Below are 21,822 nucleotides of genomic sequence, written 5' to 3' on the forward strand. Positions count from 1 at the left end.
TCCAGAAAATCTGTGTTAGCTGGGAAGGCATGTGGCAGGCATCTGTTGATCCCAGGTTGTGTTCCAGCTTCTCTCTCAGCTCCTGTGTGTTCTTGATTCTTTTTCCCAAGATGTTTCAAAATGGCTTCCTCCAAAATGTCTCTGGGCTTGTCTCTCTTAACCTCTTCAGCTCCTGTGCTTTTAGCCATCTGGGGGTCCTCTCTTAGTTTCTCCAGAGCAAACTCTGGGCTGGCATCTCTTAGCTTAGCATCTCCAGATGTCCTTCTGTCTGCATCTCCAAGCATCAACTTTCAACAGCCTTCTCCAAAACGTTCCTCTCTCTTAGGACTCCGGTAATTTAATTAAGACCCATCCTGAATGAGCAGGGTCCATATCTCCATGGAGATAATTTAATCAGTCTAGTCTACAGTTGATTGAGTCACATCTCCTTGGAAACACTCAATCAAAAGATTAATGTCTGCCCTCACAAGTTTGCATATTGGGGGTACATAATATATCCAAACCAGCACAGCTGTGTTTTCATTTTCATTTGCCTCAAGATATTTACTAATTTCTCTTGAAATTTCTTCCTTGACCCACTGTTTGTTTAAGAGTTTGTTGTTCAGCCTCCATATAGTTGTGAATTTTCTGGCCTGTTATTTATTTGAAAATTCATTCCATTATGATCTGAAAAAGTGTTTTATATAATATAAATATTTTAAAGTTTATTGAGACTTGCTTTGTGACCCAACATGTGGTCTATCCTGGAGAATGTTCCATTGCACTTGAGAAAAATGTGTATCCTGCTGTTGTGGGGTACAGTACTCTACAAATGTTAAGTCTAGTACATTTATTGTACTATTCAACACCTCTGCCTCCTTATTGATCCTCTGTCTAGATGTTCTATCCATGGATGAGAGTGGTGTATTGAAGTCTCCAACTATTATCATAGAGGTGTCTACTCTCTACAGTGTTGTCAGTGTGCCTCATGTATTTTGGGACGCTCTGATTTGTGCATAAATACTTAGGATTGTTATGTCTTCTTGATTAATTGTCCCTTTTATTAATATATAGTGCCCTTCTTTGTCTCTTTTAATTGTGTTACATTTAAAGTCTAATTTGCCTAATATTAGTATAGCTACTCCTGCTCTTTTCTGGTTATTGTTTGCATGAAATATCTTTTTCCAGCCTTTCATTTTCAACCTATTTTTGCCCTATTGTCTAAGTTGAATCTCTTGTAGAGAGCATATAGTTGGGTTTTTAAACCCATTCTGCCAGTCTGTGTGTTTGTATTGGGGATTTTAATCTGTTAACATTTAATGTTATTACTGTAAAGGCAGGACTTTCTTCTACCATTTTGTTTTTTGGATTTTATATGTCACATCTTGTTTTTTTTCTCTGTTTCCTTTTACCCTTCTTGATTTCTGCATTCCTCTCCAAACCTCTTTCTGTTGTCTTTGCCTATCAGCCTGTATCACTCCCTTTAGTATTTCTTATAAAGGCAGTCTCTTGTTCAAAAACTCTCTCAGTGTTTGTTTGTCTGAAAATATTTTAAATTCTCCCTCATTTTTGAAGGACATTTTTGCCCGATATAGAATTCTTGACTGGCAGTTTTTTCTCTTTCAGTGTCTTACATATATCATACCACTGCCTTCTTGCCTCCTTGGTTTCTGCTGAGAAATCTGCACATTGTTTTATTGAGCTTCCCTTGTATGTAATGGATCACTTTTCTTCTGCTGCTTTCAGAATTCTCTCTTTATCTTTGACACTTGACAATCTTATTAGCAAGTGTCTTGGAGTAAGTCTGTTCTGTTCTATTCTGGAGTTTGCTGTGCTTCTTGGATCTGTAATTTTATATCTTTCATAAGAGATGAAAAATTTTCAGTGATTCTTTCCTCCATTATTCTTTCTGCCCCATTTCCCTTCTCTTCTCCTTCTGGGACACCCATGACATGTATATTTGTGCATTTCATGTTGTCATTCAATTCCCTGAGACCTTACTCATATTTTTCCATTTTTCTCCCTATCTATTCTTTTGTGTGTAGGATTTCAGCTGTTCTGTCCTCTAGTTCACTAATCCTTTCTTCTGCCTCTTTAAATCTGGTGTTGTAAGTCTCCATTGTGTTTTTCATCTTTTCTGTTGTGCCTTTCATTCCTATAAGCTCTGCCAATTGATTTTTCAAACTTTTGACTTTTCCTTATGTTCACCCAATGTCTTCTTTGTAGCCTTCATCTCTTTTGCCATATCTTCTGTCAGCTCATTGATTTGATTTTTGAATTGATTTGGCATGTTTGTTTGGACATCCTTAATTAGTTGTTGTTCAACAGCAGTATCTTGTATGAAGTGTTTGTTCCTTTGACTGGGCCGTATCTTCATTTTTCCTAGTGTGACTTGTAGTTTTTTGTTAGGGTTTAGTCATTGGCTTCCTTGATTTGTTTATTCTGGAGATTGTTTTCACTTGTCTACTTTGGGTTTTCTTGTTTTTTGGCTTACTTCTGTATATGTTCTTTGACATTCAGATCCATTTATTCTAGACCTCTAACATAGCTTCTGTTTAACTGATCAGAATTTTTTAGCTTTTGTTTTTCTGGTTCTTGCCTTGCCTATATGCCTCTCTTGCTGGCCATTTGTCGTATTAGCTCTACCCCCTAGAATCCCCCTGTCACCAAGCATCCACAGCAGTCTGCCTCTGGGGGGTAGGCACTGGGCACCTCAGCAAGTTCTCTGTGTATGGGTAAAACAAATCTGCTGGCTCCCAGTGGTATTCTGTGTTTTCACCAGCTGGCATGCCCTGGGTTTGTTTTAGAGCACTGCTTTAACTATTGGGTCTTCTGTATTTCTCAGTTTAAATGGTGCCAGTTTCCCAGGTAGGGGGTGTAGACCAGTTGCACTGGGCCTGGATAAGGCCTGCAGAGGTTCTGAAAAGTCCTAAAATTCCTTTCCACTTTTCTGTCAGCCCGGCAGATGGCACTGTTTGGTGACTTAATTGTCCTCAGAAGGTGTTTAATTTCTGGATCTGAAGCTGTGTCTGACCAGCTGAGGCTGAATTACCTCTTTTAGTTCAGCTGCATCTGGCTGGGTGGGGCTGAATTACATGTTTTAGCCTGGCTGTGTCTAGCTGGGCAGGGCTGAATTACCTCTTAGAGCCCAACTGAGTCTGGCTGGGTGGGGTTCAGTTATCTCCTGGAGCCCAGCTGAGTCTGGTTGGGTGGTGCTGAATTACCTCCTAGTGCCCCTGTCTAACTGGGCATGGCTGGAGCCGTGGATTTCCTGCACACTCACTTTGCTGGGTAAAATCTGACTCAGTGTGGGGCTGTGTTGCCCACTCCCTCTGTGGCAGAGGACTCACCCAGCTGCCACAGTTCTCAGCCATCTCCTAGGCACATATCAGGCTTCTGGCTACTGTTTCTCAAGAGTGGGAGAAGGGCTTTCAGACTCAGGGCTACAAATGGCCTCTGCCCATGTTTTCTCAGATTCTTTGTCTCTCACTGATCTGGGCCCTGAAATGTCCTCCCCTGATACCCAGATGATGGGGATATGTCTCACTGCTGTGAGCGATTTTATAGTCTGTGTCCCCAGTGCGAGGTGAGAGGAATCCTAACTGCTGGTTCTGCGTTCCTTCTGTGCTGGGTGAGACCAAGTGAGGGGGAAGGGAGAGGACCCACCAGCCCAGAACGCAGTTCTCCTACCTTATAGCTCTCTTCTACTTCAGTTCAGCATCTGTGGAGTCCTTCTCCCATCCATATCTTCCTCCAGGGATCTGAACAAGTCAACATTATCTCCCTTTTTTGTCCAGTATCTGGGGAGAAGTTTTTGGCTGCTGTTTACATCACCATGATGATCTGTTCTTGTTTTTTAATGGTGGGCTGGATGTATAAGTGAAGCTGAAGAGAGCCCCGGTGTCAGAACCAGCAGTTAAAGGGATTCACAAGGCAATGAGTCTGCTTATCTGGAAGAAGATTGGTATCATGAAGTATAATCGACCCCCAAGGCCTAATTAGTAATGTCATGTTTGAGAAACAAGGGAAAGTGCTGAAAGGTTATTTTTTAAAAATCTGCAGGTGGGAATTCTGCAGATTGGCACGGGAGTAACTACCCTGTATTGCTGGTTCATGATTACCCTGAATTTCTTCTTTTTTTTTTTTTTTTTTTTGTTTGCAAGTTTCCTTGCCTCTAGAAGCCTTCCCCTTGTGTACTCATCTGCAGCTTACTCCCTCCTGTCATCCAGTGCTTAGGTTCACCATGCTCTATCAAGTACTTCTGTTTCCCCTACTCAAGACATTTCAGGTCGACTTTAGACTTCAGGAGTTGATTCTTTATTCCAATCATTGATTGATTAAGTCTGGCCCCAGGGCACAACACTGTGACCCTTCAAAATCATATGATATGCCCCAGCTGACCTGGCTGAGAATCGCCCAGAGATGTTCTTTCCATTATAATTTTCTCCACCTTTGTACCATTTTTCTGAGAAAGACTGATATATGCATTCAGAGATAATCTCTAAATATCCCTCAATATTTATAGCCCACGAATATATATTTTTTTATTTTTTTTATTGAGATATATTCACATACCACGCAGTCATACAAAACAAATCAAACTTTCGACTGTTCACAGTACCATTACATAGTTATACCTTCATCACCTAAATCAATCCCTGACACCTTCATTAGCACACACACAAAAATAACAAGAATAATAATTAGAGTGAAAAAGAGCAATTGAAGTAAAAAAGAACACTGGGTACCTTTGTCTGTTTGTTTCCTTCCCCTGTTTTTCTACTCATCCATCCATAAACTAGACAAAGTGCAGTGTGGTCCTTATGGCTTTCCCAATCCCATTGTCACCCCTCATAAGCTACATTTTTATACAACTGTTTTCAAGATTCATGGGTTCTGGGTTGTAGTTTGATAGTTTCAGGTATCCACCACCAGCTACCCCAATTCTTTAGAACCTAAAAAGGGTTGTCTAAAGTGTGCGTAAGAGTGCCCACCAGAGTGACCTCTCGGCTCCTTTTGGAATTTCTCTGCCACTGAAGCTTATTTCATTTCCTTTCACATCCCCCTTTTGGTCAAGAAGATGTTCTCCGTCCCACGATGCCAGGTCTACATTCCTCCCCAGGAGTCATATTCCACGTTGCCAGGGAGATTCACTCCCCTGGGTGTCTGATCCCATTTAGGGGGGAGGGCAGTGATTTCACCTTTCAAGTTGGCTTAGCTAGAGAGAGAGGGCCACATCTGAGCAACAAAGATATAGCCCACCAATATATTTTCTATGTTAAATATAGTTCTTCATCTTTAAATTGCTGTTTTCTCCACATTAGTTCTTTTGACTGTAATTAGTAATGTAAGCGTAATTACACCTGATGACTTAGTGGTGATAAAATATGCTTAAATCAGAACTGAATTCCAACCATTTGTTTATTTGTCATAATCTTGTTTGCAGACAGACACTTCATTATTTATTATAGTTTTCGGTAGGCTAATGAGTTTGGAAGCATCACTCACAAAGCCCTACAAATAATGTTTTTATTGACATGAATCCTTTTACCAACAAGGTGCTTTTGAAGAATTGATTAGAAAGGAAGAGGCAACTCTTGGGAGTAGCAGAGGAATTATATGTGAGATCCACCGCCTGGCATACCTCTCTCCTCCTCATCTTACCGCAAAGTCTTTCAATGGAAAGGTCATAGCTTTGCTGTCCCTCTCCACATGGTTTTAATATTAGCTGGGAAGTTTGGGGGCAAATTATTTATGTTTTCCATCCTCTATTTCTTATCTTTTCTTATCTGTAAAATGGAAATGATACCAACTTCATAAGGTGTTGTAATAATAGAGAGTTCTTATGCAAAATGTTCAGATTAGGGTGATAATTCATGGAAACCTTATATTTTATTTACACACTATTTTGGTTTACTAAAGCTGCTAAAATGCAATATACAAAAAATGTGGATGGCTTTTAACACTGAGGATTTATTAGCTTACAAGCTTAGAGTTCTGAGGCCATGAAAATGTCCAAATTAAGGCATCATCAAGATGATACCTAGACTCCTGTCAGATGGTAAGGCACATGGTGGCATTTGCTGGTCTCTACCTTCTCTTCCAGGCTTTGTTGCTTTCAGCTTCTTTCTTTTCTGGATTTCTGTATGAGCTTCTTTGTCTTTCTCTGTCAGCTTCTGTGTATCTCTCTGAGATCATCCTCTTATAAAGGATTCCAGTAAGAGGATTAAGACCCACCTGGGGCATGCCTCAACTGAAATAACTTAATCAAAAGGTCCCACCCACAATAGGTCTACACGCACAGGAATGGATTAGCTTTAAGAAAATAATCATCTGGGGTTCAAAAAACCTGCAATCATACACACATATGCAATCCAAATTCTATCTACAGAGCTGCTCTCCTCCCCTCTCCATTTATACTTCCCAGAAATCACTCTTCTTGTGTATTCAAAGGAAAGGAAGGCTCTGCTTGACATGCCTTCCTGAGAGCTTCCACTGGCATTTTGCTCATCCACTCTTACCTGCCTTCAAATCATGATGCTGAACACTGCCTCAGGCATCCACTTCCTTTGTAGCTAGATACTTGGATTTCTGGAATTTTTGTCCTCCCTTGATACAAGACTATTACCCTCATGCTGGCTTCTGGATAGGGGTGGAGTGAGAAGATCATTTACTATTCCATGCCACATGTCTGTGCTTTTTGTCCTTGCATTCCCCACAAGACCACTAACCCAAGTCTGTTGTGCTTGATAACAAGCTCTATTCTACATTTGGTCATAATTTGAGGCACTTATAGAGAGCAAGAAATCCTTTAAAACGGAGTACTAAACATGATCGTTCCAAAGTTAAAGGAAAAAGAAACGCACAAACCAAAACAGAATATCTTAACTGATACTGCAGCTCCTCATATGATTTCCCTGTCTCAACATCCTCCCTTCTCTCTAATTCTCTCTTCAAAGACATACAAGCTTTTCTTCATTTTTGCACAGTCCCAGTTATTTTTCCCTCTGGAAAACCTGGCCTCATTGTTAAGGGTTTGTTTTCAACCTAGAATCCATCTTTTCCATCTCCATCTAAACATCTGTAGGTGATTATCACTAATGCAAATATATTTCCCACACTTTGAATTATTTGACCTGAAATGAAATCATAAAGGCAGGATAATTCTGTGTGTGTGTGTGTGTGTGTGTGTGTGCGCGCGTGCGCACATGCTGCATGTGAGGGTGAGACATTGATCCATGTTCTGTGTTTAGTCTCCTTCAGGGTATCTTCACGTGGACACATGCCTCCTCATTGACCCTGTTGTCTTCTAACCTTTATTTCCAGTGTCCTGAGATAATACTTGGAGAGAACACACATAGACACACATACACCACTCATTCACACACACACATCACATACTCATATACACATCCTGATGATAGATTATAATTTTCAGAGTAATTACAGGGTAATTGGAATTACTTAGGGGTGGGGAAAGAGACTTTCTCCTGAAGTCATGATTATTTACACAGATTATCTCTATCCCAATGAAGAAAGCTTTTGATTTTTTTAAAATTTAATTTTGCAGAATTGTTTTAGCCTTTGGCTGTTTTTTTGTTTTGTTTTGTTTCTTTTTTTAACCTTCTGTTTCTTATACTCTTCCCACTGCCTAAACTACATTTAAAAGGGGGCTGATTCTTAACACCCTCTCTGTCAAATAGCAATGTTCTGTTCCTTCTTTTACTTTATTAGCATGTTCTGGAGGGAAGGAGGGGGCCCACCCAAATTGAATAACTGGGAAGAATTCAATGAAGGAACTATTTACAGAGGAGTGGACAGGGCTAAGGAAAACCAACAAAGGGTGTTTCAGTACCTGGGTAGGGACAGCAGGAGGCTGAAAGTTGTATCGCCCTCAGGCCTGCAAGGGCAAGAGGAGGAGCAGTCAGTGGAACTGAGAGAAACTAGCTGTAGGAAAGGGCCACTTCATAGGAATTGGGCCTTTGGGTAGAGACAGTGAGCCAATTTGCGATGATACAGAGGGTAGAATCTGGAAGAATAAATTCCCTGATCTCTCTCCTCACCCTCTTATGGTTTTCCAGTGTGTGCCCCCTGCCCCCACTAGCCAAACCCAACCAAAGGCCAGTGGACAGTGGAATCACTGATACAATCTTATGATTGGTTCCCTGGGTGCCATGTTGATTAAAGAAGGACAAAGAGGAGAGTGGATAGCAAAAGCAAAAGAGGCTGCACATCTCCTTCACTTAATGTTCGAGATCATGAACTGTACAAATGTGTGGTTCTCTGTATTAGTTAGGGTTCTCTAGGGAAACAGAATCAATGAGAGGTGTCTATGACTATAAAATTTATAAAAGTGGCTCACACAACTGTGGGTATGCACGAGTCCAAATTCTGTAGAGCAGCCAGCAAACTGTCAACTCCAAGGAAGATGTCCGATGAACTCCTCAGGAAACCAACAGGCAACTTCGACGAACTCCTCAGGAAACGCTTCGCTGGGCAGCCGAAGAAGAAGTGAAGGTCCTCTATCTGTCTCGCTTATGTCTTCAACTGATTAATTGGATTAAATCCAGCCAATTGCATTCTCTCATCGTGGAAGACACGCCCTTTGGTGAGTCATCAGTCACAGCTGCAGTCAATTGACTGATGATTTAATAAACCAGCCTGTTGGTCTATTAACCAGTAACAAATGTCCTCACAGCAATTGTTAGGCCAGTGTTTGCTTGACCAGACAGCTGGGTACTATCACCTGGCCAAGTTGACACATGAACCTAACCATCACAGTCTTCTTTTCTCCTCAACATCTCATAAAAATGATAGAAAAGGAATTTTAAATGCTAAAACCTTTGTCAGAAATAAAAGGAGAGGATCATCAGTGGATGAGAGTTTCAAGGCATTTGTGGAGGACAGAACATTAGTGGACAAAGACTGAAGAGTGGAGACTGGTGACCCAGAAGAGGAGGTCACGGCCTAATTTAGTAGCCAGGTGGGCGGCAGAAGACAAGGAGACCCATCTTCCCAGAGGCTTCTGCAGAACCTTGGTAGCTGGTCTAATGGAAGACAGGAGTGAGGAGTGGGACTGAAAAAAATTGTGGGCTATTTAAAATCTTTAGCCTGTAAAGGAATAAAAATAGCAGTAAAAGGTAAAAAAATGGAAGTTGGTGCAAAGTAAATTCTTATTTATTGTAGCAGAAAGTCAGTAGATAATGTCTAGAGTAAATAAATCAAGAATTAATAGCATAAGCATATTATTTATACATTTGGGGGTAACCACGGAAAAACTAAATACAGAAACAGTTAAAAGTATTTCCTTGGAGGAGGAGGACAAGGAGTAAGGGGTCCTCAGGTTGGGGGTATGTTGCTTCTCATTATAAGCTTTTTGTACTAAAAATCTTTTTTTTTAAACCATATGCATATATTATTTCAATAAAAGCTCCTTTTTCTCCCTTTGTTCTGCTCCATTTGGTTTACTAGCTTTCTGGTAATTAGCTTCTTAACAGGTTTAGGCCCATTACCTGTTCTAAACCTACCAATTAATTCTATTTTTTACTACACACCCCCACCTGTTCCCTCCCTTCTTTATAAGCCCCCCATGCTCTTTGCTCCTTCTCTCCCACTTGCATGTGCACACCCACAAGCCATACACACACACACCTTCCCTCCAAATGCAGTTTTGTGCCTTTCTTTTTAACTTCTGTGCACTCTAATGTTTCACTGCCTTTTCTCAAACTGTTTTTTGGCCTTGAAGTGTCTTCACCCTATGTTCCAGTTTACTAAAGCTGCAGAAATGCAATATATCAGAAATAGATTGACTTTTACAATGGGGGTTTATTAGTTCACATATTTACAGTTCTAAGGCTATGGAAATGTCCAAATTAAGGCATCAAAAGATAGATACCTTCTCTGAGGAAAGGCTGATGGCTTTGGGGGTTCCTCTGTCACATGGGAAGTCACATGGCTGGCTCTGCTGAACCTTCTCTCCCGGGTTTAGCTTCTGGCTTCAGTGGCTTTCTCCAAAATGTCTCTGGGCTTCTCTCTCAGCTCCTGTGGGTCCTTGCTTGCTTCTTTCAGGGGCAAACTCTGAATTACATATCTTAGCTTCTCTTCAAACTGTGCCTCTCAGCTTTTCCAAGCACCTGGGTCTGTGTCAGCTCTGGACTCTCTGTCTCTCTCCCTGAGCTCTCCTAAGGACTCCAGTAAACTAATTAAGACCCACCTTGAATGAGCAGGGTCACATCTCCATGGAAATAATCTATTCAAAAGATCCCACCCACAACAGGTCTGCCCCCACAAGATTGGATTAAAAGAACATAGGCTTTTATGGGGTACATAACAGATTCAAACCAGCACAACCTGTTTTTTCTCTTCTCTCTTCAAGGTCCAGAATAAACTCTGCCTCTTCCAAGAGCTGTTTTTGGTTTCCAGAGCCAAAGATACTTTCTTGGTAATATCTTTTTATACACATTTTTAAAATATTGTGATGGCGTCCACTTAGTCTATTTTTGTTGTTGTTGCTCATGCTTTTGGTGTCATATCTAGGAACCCATTGCCAAATTATGGGTACCTTCTTCTTTACCTTCTTTTGGTTCCTATTTCTTCTTTACCCACCAAGCACTATATCACTGACACTTCTCACACTCTACAGTGCCTTATAACCAATTCTGTAAACATCTGCCCCCTTTCCTTTCTGCTTAATTGTAAGTTCTTTAGTTCAGGAATTTGCAGATACATCTAGTGCAATACCTTGCACACAGTAATTAAACAATTTGCTTCAACAAATTGATTTTCAACAAGGATGCCAAATGCATACAGTGGACAATGAATGGGCTCTTCAATAAATGGTGCTGATAACTTGGATATCCACATGCAAAAGAATGAATTTGGACACATATCTCATGCCATATATGAAAATTAATTCAAAATGTATCAAGGACCTAAATATAAGAACTAAAACCACAAAATCCTTAGAGGATAGCATAAGGGCAAATCTTCATGATCTTGAATTTGGCAGTGGTTTCCTAGATATGACACCAGAAGCAGAAGCAACAACAAAAATATAGATAAATTAGACTCGTCACAATTTTTTTGGAATATGTATCAAAGGATATTATCGAGAAAGTAGAAAGACTACCTACAGATTGGGAGAAAAGGGTTGCAGTTACATATCTGATAAGGACTTAAGATCCAGAATATATAAAGAACTCTTACAACTCAGGAACAGAAGGACAGATAACCCAGTTACAAAATGGGCAAAGGACCTGAACAGAGATTTTCCTACAAGGATATACAGTAAGCCAATATGCACATGAAAATATGCTCAGCATCATTAACTATTAGGGAAATGCATTTTAGAATTACCACTTCATACCCACAAAGATGGCTATTATTTTTTAAAATGGAAAATAAGTGTTGGAGAGGATGCAGTGAAATTGGAACCCTAGTACATTGTTGGTCGGAATATAAAATGGTGTAGCTGCTGTGGAAAGCAGTATGGCTGTTCCTCAAAAAAGATAAATATAGAATTACCACTCCCCAATATACACCCAAAAAAATTGAAAACAGGGTCTCAATCAGAACTTGTGCATGAATGTTCATAGCAGCATTATTTACAGTAGCCAGAAGATGGAAATAATCCAGGTGCCCATGAAGAGATGAATGAATAAACAAAATGTACATGCACACAATGGAATATTTTGGTTATAATAAGGAATGAAGTTCTGAGACATGTCGCAACATGGATGAACCTTGAAAACATTATGTTAAATGAAATAATAAGGCACATAAGGACAGATACTGTATAATTTTGCTTACATGAAATATCTAAAAATAGTAAATTTGTAGAGACAGAGAGTAGATTAGAAGTTACCAGGACATGGGGTGTGGGGGACAGGAACAGGGAGTTACTGTTTGGTGGTTAGAGAGTGTTGGTAAAAAAGAAAATAATGCTAAGTTATAACTATAATTGATGTTGATTCATAAGGAATTAAAAAATGTGCAATGAATGCCCCAACACATTAAAATGAAGACAAGTTGTCTTTTTATTGAGGTGCTATTAATAGTTTTGCTCATCAGCAAAACAATGAAGTATACAATATTTCGTTCTTCACAATTTTAGTGCCTCTCCCCTAGGTTCCAATTACATACATTTTGTCCCAGGTTTTGAGGAATAAGAAATCTATAAACTAATTTCCATGAATAAAGATGTAACCTAATATATTCTTTTCTATAGGAGAGGTTGCATTAGGAATAGTAGTCTGGAGAGGGATATTTCTTAACAAGGGAGCAAATTGCTAACAGTGGAGTTCCAGGCCTTTGGGGGTTCTGGGACCCTCAGATCATGCCAGGTAATGCCTATGCCATAGGCAATGTAGATTTTGATTGATTTAAAACATGAAGACAGTGTGAAACACTCCTTACATAGTAGAACACATAGATTTGAAATCATAATTATGAAATGTCGTATACCTATCTCATAGAAGTATGATTATTAATTCCTGGTCTTTGCTTGCTATTCTCATTTAGAGCTCTTAGCTATTCTCTTTTTCTTTTTTCTTATTGCTACCTAATTCTGAATTATAATGTTTATCCACAGAAAAGGGCACTATAATTTTATTTTTCCTCTCCTTCAGGAAATTCCACAATTAAACAGTCTCGATACAGAGTTATCATCCAAGAAGCAGCCAACGGAGGCCAAGAATGCCCAGATACCTTATTTGAAGAGAGGGAGTGTGAAGATGTTTCATTCTGCCCCATATATCGGTAATTAGTTAATTTTTTAAACAAATATTATACCTTTGTATAAATCATGTCTGATTTTATTTCACATAATATATGGCTGTTTAGTGAGCAAAAAAGAGATAATGTTGTATATCCTTAAACACCTCAATATTTTTCCCACTTACCTATAATATATTTGGAAGGAGTAAAGGTTATAGAAGTCTAATTAACAAAAAGAAAAAAAAAAATCATGCTCTAAGTGTAAGTTAGTTGCCTGACTTCTGGTACTCAGGCCCTCTTCAGGATCCAGGGTCCAAAGAGACTAAGGATGAGGTCTTTTCCTTGTTATCTATTTATATTTATGTCTGTCTGTCTATCTGTCTATCTTACTTACCTGCCGTCGTACTACAATTTTCATCCTAAAGACTTCAATGAAGAATTAATACTAAATTTGTACTCTCCTTCCTAATTGTTGATTTTAATTAAAAAATATTTTTGATTTTCAGTTTTTATTACATGTACATTTTATGAAATCATCTACTTAGAAAAAATGTTTAACTTATGAATAAAAGATTTTTAAAAATAAAATGAATAACTTTTAAACTATGTATGTTCCCTATATATTCCTTCTTATTTATTTATAAAAATAATACCAGAGGTTTGTTTGTTTAGTTATAAACCTTTTTTAAGCATTTGATAGTCTTAAAACTTGACTTAAAGTATATATGGATTAAATCCAATCACTTTTGAATTTTATTGATTGTGAAAATAGCCCATGATGTTGAAAATCATCTAGTTGTTAGCACACTTAAAAATGCCTTTAGTAGAATGCCTAGTGTTTCATTGAATTATTTGAAAAACTTTATCTTAAGGCTGTGAAATTCAAGGGATAATTAATTCAGGAAAATACAAGTTTTTTTTTTCTCTCTTTTTTAAAGAAGACTCCTCATATTAGATAAGGCTTAGGGTGTAATTGAAGATGTCTAAATTATTAACAATGTTATCTTCCTATACTCACATTGTTTCTATCTAATGAGCAGTTTGGGTAGGATATAAATAAATACTGGGAACATAATCAGACATTACCAGTTTGTCCTCAGTTACCTCTAGGGCCTTATGGAAACAATGTCAACATTCGTCCTTTTGTGCCATGTATCAATATTGAAACTTCTGAGTCCAGCAAAAGAGCTCTCAAGGAAATTATCCAAGTGAAAACTGAGCCAAATCAAATATTAGACATTTTTATGAACCCAGGGCTATTATAATAAGAGAGTTTGTTAGAAACTAGTAGTGGACTCTTCCATTCTATTGTCCACTGCCTTTACTCTGTCTTGTTGCACTTCAGTTTAGCCACTCATGTTTGAACTAGCTTCCATCATTGACCTCCTGCCATTTTTCCGAAGAATCAGTTCCACTTTATGTCGTTTGGATCATTGTATCATTTCTCCCAATGGGTGGTTTAAAATGTGTCCAAATTATCAGCATGATTCTCTACTCCCTAGTGAAATGTCCATGAATTTTGAGCAGTAAGTTCCAATTTAGGTTTTGCTTTTCCTTCATTGGTATGTTAGGGAGGCAGGGATCATAAGCAAAAAGTTAGGCTAGGCCTCTATGATTATCATCTTTTTTACTCCATTAAGGTCACATATACAGAAGTTTACCAAATTAAAACAAAATCAAAATATCTATATAATTTGACCACTGAATATGAGCATTTCCCAGTGTGTTAAATTAGGAAGTAAAGAGGAAGACAGCATGGTTGCTTTATGCCTATATAAAGTTGGCAATATGGTATAGCCAGGAGTCCTTGGCTGAATGCCCAGGGACTTAGGACTGACAATTGACCTGTACTCATTTGTGCAATCTTGGACACGTCACTTGAGCTCTCTGAGCCTAGGCTTATCCCCAAACTGAGAGTTTAACAAGGGAGTCCTGAAAATTCCAGTCTATGCAGAAAGCTAAACTAGATTGAATTCCTTGGTCTTATTTTCATCTAGAAAACCTATATACATTCAACTTAAGTGACCTGAATGAATAACTTATGGTAGTTGAAAACTTGGACTAAAATCCCTTACCACTTTGGTGTCTGAAAGGTACAATTTTGCAGAAGTAATGTGTTTTAGTATTATGCCTTATTAGCCTATGCATATACAAAGTAAATATATAACTGTTTAAAATTAAGAGGTGAGTTCTTTAAACATGGAAGGTTTTTCTGTTTAGCTGCTGCCTGATTTATTCCCAGTTCTTGGAGGCCACTTGAATGAGGTCAATGTGTTTCTGCTTCATTTTTTTTTTTTTTTTTTTTTGGCTTTTATAAAGGGGATTTATTAAGTTAAAAATTTATAGTTCTAAGGCCGTAAAAGTGTCCAAACTAAGGCATCAACAAGAGGATACCTTCACCGAAGAAAGGCTGATGGCATCCAGAATACCTCTGTTAGCTGGGAAGGGACATGGCTGACATCTGCTCCAGGGTTCTGGTTTCAAAATGGCTTTCTCCAAAATGTCTCTGGGCTTGTTTCTCTTAGCTTCTCCAGAGCAAACTCTGGGCTAGCATCTCCAAAGTGTGAGCTCCCAAGGGTCTCTCCAAAAGTCTCTCTCAGCTGCAGCATCTGCTTCATATTTTGAAGTAGCATCTCTTTTCAGAGATAGTGGATCATATGGAAACTTATAAAAATATACTAAGTTAAAGAGCAGAATCTATAGTTAAACACTTCAGACTTAGGTTTTCTGGATCATTGTGAAAAAAATAAGTTTAAGGAATACAAATTACACAAGTCACAAGTAGATTTGTTGTCCCAACAAAGGAAAAAACATTGTAAATCTAGATGGCTTCTTTAGAGACTATTTCCTCTGAGAAATAGAAATCTTGATATTTAACGGGCAGTTCCATTCCTGTTCTCTAGGATGAGCTGTCAGATGAGAAAGGTCCTTGTGGTCCCCACCTCCTTGTACTCTGTAACCTACTGAGATGTTTGAGTTACTTCAGAGTCTTAGGAAGCACCTTATAAAAATATTTGAAACAGAATATCAAGTGTAAAGGTTTGGACCCCAAACTTTCAGATGTTTGAACCTTGATTTTGCTGTACTCTACTGGGACATGGGGATTGTCTCTTTTTTCCTTTATTTTTTATTTTTCTTAACTAATTTTAAGTTCATAAAGAGCTCAGCCATCTAGATTCAATCTGTGTTTGCAAAGCTTTTTATTGCCACTTTGCTATATGAACTGAGGTTTATATGCACAATGTCCACATTTTAAAAAATGGAATTATTGCATTAACCATGAATCTGAGACAAAGTAGACTATTGTCATCCCTAGAGATTGCCAGAGCTTTGATTTTATGACATTAGCTTCATATCCACTGTCATTGAATTACTGTCTTTAGGTTTTTTGGATATAAAATACATCTATTTCAAGTATTTACTTTGTTTATCAGTCATGGTGAAATTTCCAGCCCACTGTTCCTTTTAATAACAGGTGGAAGCCACAGAAATGGAGCCCTTGTGTCTTAGTGCCAGAATCTGTCAGACAAGGAATAATGGGCAGCAGTGAAGCCTGTGGAAAGGGGTTACAAACAAGAGGTAAGGGCTTTGTAAAACATCTTTCCTATTCAAATGTAATTTAAAATTATATCACTTTTACACTGTGCTTATTTTTACATTTGAATAAGCTGTGATATTATTGGATTGGGCTATCACTTATTTGAGTTCAAACTCTAAGGGAAATTAGAGCATCTAGAATAGCTGTCCTCAATCATAGTGTACCCCAATGCTAATGTTGCAAATGCAAGTTGGAGACTGGTGAAGTAGAATATGTCAAGATTAGACTCTATGGTATATATTGTATTTTTTTAGGTGCTAATTAAATGTTTGTTAAATGAACGAGGAAGAACTGTCTTAGAAGTTGTGACTTAAACATAATTGTTGTATACATATCGTCTATATGTGCTATATATAATGTGCATTAGATAGGGGCCATTAAAATTTCTCTAAGAGGCTATGAATAGATTTCTGGGTATGAATGGAAGTAGGTTTTGTCATCAATATCTGGAAGGTATGGCAAATATTATTGAAAGCCTGATTTAAATTTCCAATGTAAATCTTTGAAAAGTACTCTGAAAAGCACAGAGAATCATCAGACTGCTTATTTTTCTGTTTTGTTCAAAATCCAGGGCCAATGATATGAGCCTTGATAAGGACTTTGTTCTTAGAACATGACCTCTTTGTTAGCCAAAGTGATATATGTAGCAGAATTAGACTTTTCAGGGACCATCTGCATTATTACATTGGTTTCATAGTTAGTGTTCTTCTTCTTTTTTTTAATGCAATTTTATTGAGATGTATTTACATACCATACAATCATCCAAAGTGTACAATCACTTGTTCACAGTATCATCACATAGTTGTACATTCATCACCAGAATCATGTTTTTGAAAATTTTCATTACTCCAAAAAATAAGAATGAAAATAAAAATAAAAGTTAAAAAAGAACACCCAAAACATCTCATACTCCTTTTTGCCCCTACCATTCATTTATTTTTTGTCCCCCTTTTTTCTTCTCATTTGTCCATACACTGGATAAAGGGAGTGTAAGCCACAAGGTTTTCACAATCACACAGTCACACCATATAAGCTATATAGTTATACGATCATCTTCAAGAATCAAGGATACTGGATTGCAGTATAATGGTTTCAGATATTTCCTTCTAGCTATTCCAGTACACTAAAAACTAAAAAGGTTCTCTATATAATGCATAAGGATAACCTTCAGAATGACCTCTCGACTCCATTTGAGATCTCTCAGCCACTGAAACTATTTTGTTTCATTTCCTTTCCCCCTTTTGGTCAGGAAGGCTTTCTCAGTCCCACAGTGCCAGGTCCAGGTTCATCCCCAGGAGTCATGTCCCACATTGCCAGGGAGATTTACGCCCCTGGGAGTCATGTCCCATGTAGTGGGGAGGGCATTGAGTTTACCAGCCAAGTGGGCTTAAAGAGAGGCCACGTCTGAGCAACAAAAGAGGTTCTCTGGGGGTGACTCTTAGGCACCATTATAAGTAGGCTGAGCCTCTCACCTCTCCTTTGCAGTTACAGGCTTCATAAGGGCAAGCCCCAAGATTGAGGACTTGGTCTACTACAATGGTAGTTCTCAGTGCTTGCGAGAATATCAGGAGTTCCCCAGGTGGGGAAGTTTAATGTTTCTACATTTTTCCCCAGTCCCTCAAGGATGCTTTGCAAATACTTTTTATTCTTTGCCCAGATTACTCTGGGTTGTATTGGGGCTTCACGCTAACCTGTACAAACCAACCAGATCTCACCCCCATTCAAGGTTCCATGTAATTATGGTGCTTGAATAAACTGACCATACAAGTTAAGTTATATAGTGTGCTACAGAAGGTATAGATTTTGCACCAAATAAACATCTCTTCCTTTGGTCTCACACAGAAGTTGAGGTTTTAAAACATAGTCAATATCATCCTTTTCCCTTTAGTCTGGTTTACCCTAGTTCTAATCAAGTCCATTTAGTTCATATCTCTAATTGAAGTCTGATCTCTTTTTCAGCTTTTTTAACATTTGTTTTATAGGGTAGTGCTGACAGTCATAGCTGCTGAACTATGGCTCTGAGTCTCAGGTGTCACACAGATACCCAAAGTTACAGGGACTGACCTGCTCACCATCTCAGGATTTAGAGATAACTATTACAACTCATGAATAGTTGTGACTGCTGTAAGAGCTTACAATCTAGGAACCTTTACCATAAGCCTTCCCCTAATAACCTATGCTGTCAGATGCAATTCTGAGAATTTTCACATTATACGTAGTCCATATTAGTGAGGTGCTATAATGTTTATCTTTTCAATTCTGGCTTATTTCACTTGACAATACTGTCCTCAAGGTCCATTTACCTAGTTGCATACCTAACGACTTCATTTCTTCTTGCCGCTGCTTGGAATTCCATTGTAGGTTACACCACAGTTCACCGTTCTGTTAACCAGTCCATGTACCCTTAGGCCACCTCCATCCATTGCGAATTGTGGGTATGGCTCTGTAGACACAAGTGTGCAATGTCCACTCATGTCTGTGTTCTCAGTTCTTCTAAGTATATACCCAATAACTGGTGGCAGGACCGTATGGCACCCACACAGTTAGCTTCCTGTGGAACCACAATACTGTCCTCTCCAGCTGGGCTGTGCCCTTCTACTTCCTTACAAACAGGGAATGGCTACATCCCTCTCTCCACATTTTCTCCAGCGCTTTTATCCCTCTGTTTATTTTTTAACAGTTTTATTCACACACCATACAATCCACCCTAAGTAAACAATCAGTGATTCCCAGTATAATCACATAATTATGCATTCACCACCACAATATATATGACATTTCCATCTCTTCCCCAGAGAAAGAGGAAAAGGAGAGGGAAAAAAAAAGAAGAAAAACACAAAAGATAGAAGAAAAATAAAAACAAAATACAATGAAAAGGTCAGACAACATCATTACCACCAAGAATCCCATATCACTACCTTATATACCCCTCATAGAAATTCAGCTTTGGTATATTGCCTTTGTTACAATTAATGGAAGCATCCTACAATGTTACCATTAACTAAAGACTCTAGTTTGCATTGATTTTGTTTTTTCCCCCATACTATCCAATTTTCAACACTTTGCAATGTTGACGTTCATTTGTTCTCCCTCGTTTAAAACATTCTTATATTTGTACATTTCATCGCTAAGTTATACAATCCCAATCTTTATCTTCTATCTTTCCTTCTTGTGTCATACCTGCTCTTAGCCTTCCTCTTTCAACAGTACTCACGCTCATCTTTGTTCAGAATACTTACAATATTGTGTTACCATCAAATACTGTTATGTTATCCATTACATTTCTGGATCTATTCAGTCAATCCTGTTGAACCTTCTGTACTCCTTCAGCATGAAATGCCTGATCTCTAACCTCTTTCTATTTTCTGATAACCAGTGTTCTTAACTCTCAAATTTAACTCATCAATGTTAGTCCATATTAGTGAGACCATACAGTATCCATCCTTTTGTTTCTGGCTAATTTCACTCAGCAGGATGTCTACTGTCTACTATTTTCTCTTTTGGATTTTGTTTGTCATATCTTATTTTATTTTTATTTTTTCCTCTCCCTCTCTTTTTACCCTTACTGATAGTCTTTATTTCTCCACTCTTCTCCCAACTACTCTCTCTTGTCTCTTCCTGTCTGTCTGTAGTGCTCTGTTTAGTATTTCTTGTAGAACAGGTATCTGGTTCACAAACTCTCTTAGAGTCTGTTGTCTGAAAATATTTTAAACTCTCCCTAATTTTAGAAGGACAGTTTTGCTGGATGTAGACTTTTTGTTGGCAGTTTTTCTCTTTCAGTGTCTTAAGTATATCATGCCACTGCCTTCTCACTGCCATGGTTTCTACTGAGAAGTCCACACATAATCTTATCAAGCTTCCTTTGTATGTGGTGGATCACTTTTCTCTTGCTTCTTTCAGAATTTTCTCTTTGTCTTTGACATTTGATAATCTGATTATTAAGTGTCTTGGAGTCAGTCTACTCAGATCTATTCTGTTTGGGGTACAGTGTACTTCTTGGATCTATAATTTTATGTCTTTCATAACAGATGGGAAATTTTCAGTGATTCTTTCCTCCTTTATTCTTTCTGCCCCCTGTCCCTTCTCTTCTCCTTGTGGGACACCCATGACACATATATTCACGCACTTCATGGTGTCATTTAGTTCCCTGAGACCCTGCTCATATTTTTCCATTCTTTTCCCTGTTTGTTCTTTTGTGTGTAGGATTTCAGCTGTCTTGTCCTCCAGTTCATGAATCCTTTCTTGTGCCTCTTCACATTTCCTGACTTATGTTTCTATTGTGTTTTTCATCTCTCGTATTTTGACTTTTATTCTCATAAATTCTGCCAATTGTTTTTACAAACTTCCAAGTTCTTCCTTTTGTTTGCCCAATGTCTTCTTTATGTCCTTCATCTCTTTTGCCGTGTCTTCCCTCAACTCACTGATTTGATTTTTGAAATGATTCAGGAGATTTGTTTGATTAATAATTAGATATTTCAATTCCTGTATCTCAGTTGAAGTGTAAGTTTATTCCTTTGACTGGGCCATATCTTCGTTTTTCCTATTGTGATTTATAATTTTTTGTTGTCTTTGCATCTGGTTTCCTTGATTAACTCAGTTAGATTTTCCCAGACCAGACGGACTCAGCTCCCAGGAGCAAGTCGTATTCAGTATCAGGTTTTCCTGAGGGTGAGCCCCAGCACATTATCAGACTTTCCTGTAAGACCTCAAGACTCTGTTCTTTTCCTATCCTTCCCAGCAGGTGGTGCTTGTCATCCTGCAGCTCCCCACTCATGTGAAGAGTTACGGCCCCTTTAATTCTCACTGGACCCTGTCCTGGCCAGGGGCCAAGGGTATCAGAAGCCAAGCTTAAGTTGTTTCCCCCACCCCCCTCAGGCCTTGGGGTCTGAATTCTCTGAGGGAGGGCAGCCACTTGAGCTGGACCCCACCCCCCTTTTCTTAGGGAAGAAGCCTAAGGTAACACCCTTTAGGGAATTATCTCGTACACTTAAATTCCTCCTTTGTCTCTCTGACTCTCTTAACTCCATCCTTGCTTGGGTCAGCGCTGACAATTGAAAATGCCTGAGGCTTTCTCTCATGTGCTACTTGGAATGGGAGGAAAAAAAAAAGGAAAAAGAGAGAAAGCCCGTTTTCAGAGCCAGTCCCTAACCCCCCAGTTTCACTGGTCGACCGCAGTTGGTACCCAGTTCTCTGTGCCCTTTTCTTGGGACACAGCTATTTTCCAGTATTCTGAGTTCAGCTATCTCTAAAATCTCTGTTTTTATTTATATATTTTTTCTGTCAGCCCCACCTCATCTCTTCTGGGTACCTCAGGATACTTTCCTGCTTGCTCCGGGTTTATCTGTGCTTGTAGCGTATATTCAGTAGTCCACATTTGTTAATTAAAATTGCAATTGGAGCTTGGTTGAGCTACATTCCCTTACTTCTGGCAGGGACTGCTTCTTTTTCCCACAGTAAAGTTTTCCAACTCAGCCTGCCATGCTGGTGGGGGAGGGGTGCCATCTCTGCAGTTTGGGGAGCTTTACTTACAG

The 21,822-nt window shown here is 38.7% G+C and overlaps 1 protein-coding gene across 7 annotated transcripts in view; it reads left to right on the top strand.

Moving 5' to 3' along the window:
- The window catches only part of THSD7B (thrombospondin type 1 domain containing 7B), a 952,777-nt gene that overhangs the window by 564,438 nt on the left and 366,517 nt on the right, over positions 1 to 21,822 (top strand). For all 7 annotated transcript variants that reach the window (XM_037848906.1, XM_037848908.1, XM_037848910.1 and 4 more), the window contains 2 exons: positions 12,606 to 12,735; positions 16,169 to 16,272. In XM_037848906.1, coding sequence (XP_037704834.1) covers positions 12,606 to 12,735; positions 16,169 to 16,272 — 234 coding nt within the window. The remainder of the gene's footprint in view (positions 1 to 12,605; positions 12,736 to 16,168; positions 16,273 to 21,822) is intronic.

This window comes from Choloepus didactylus, chromosome 9, assembly GCF_015220235.1.
Source record: "Choloepus didactylus isolate mChoDid1 chromosome 9, mChoDid1.pri, whole genome shotgun sequence".
NCBI lineage: Eukaryota > Metazoa > Chordata > Mammalia > Pilosa > Megalonychidae > Choloepus > Choloepus didactylus.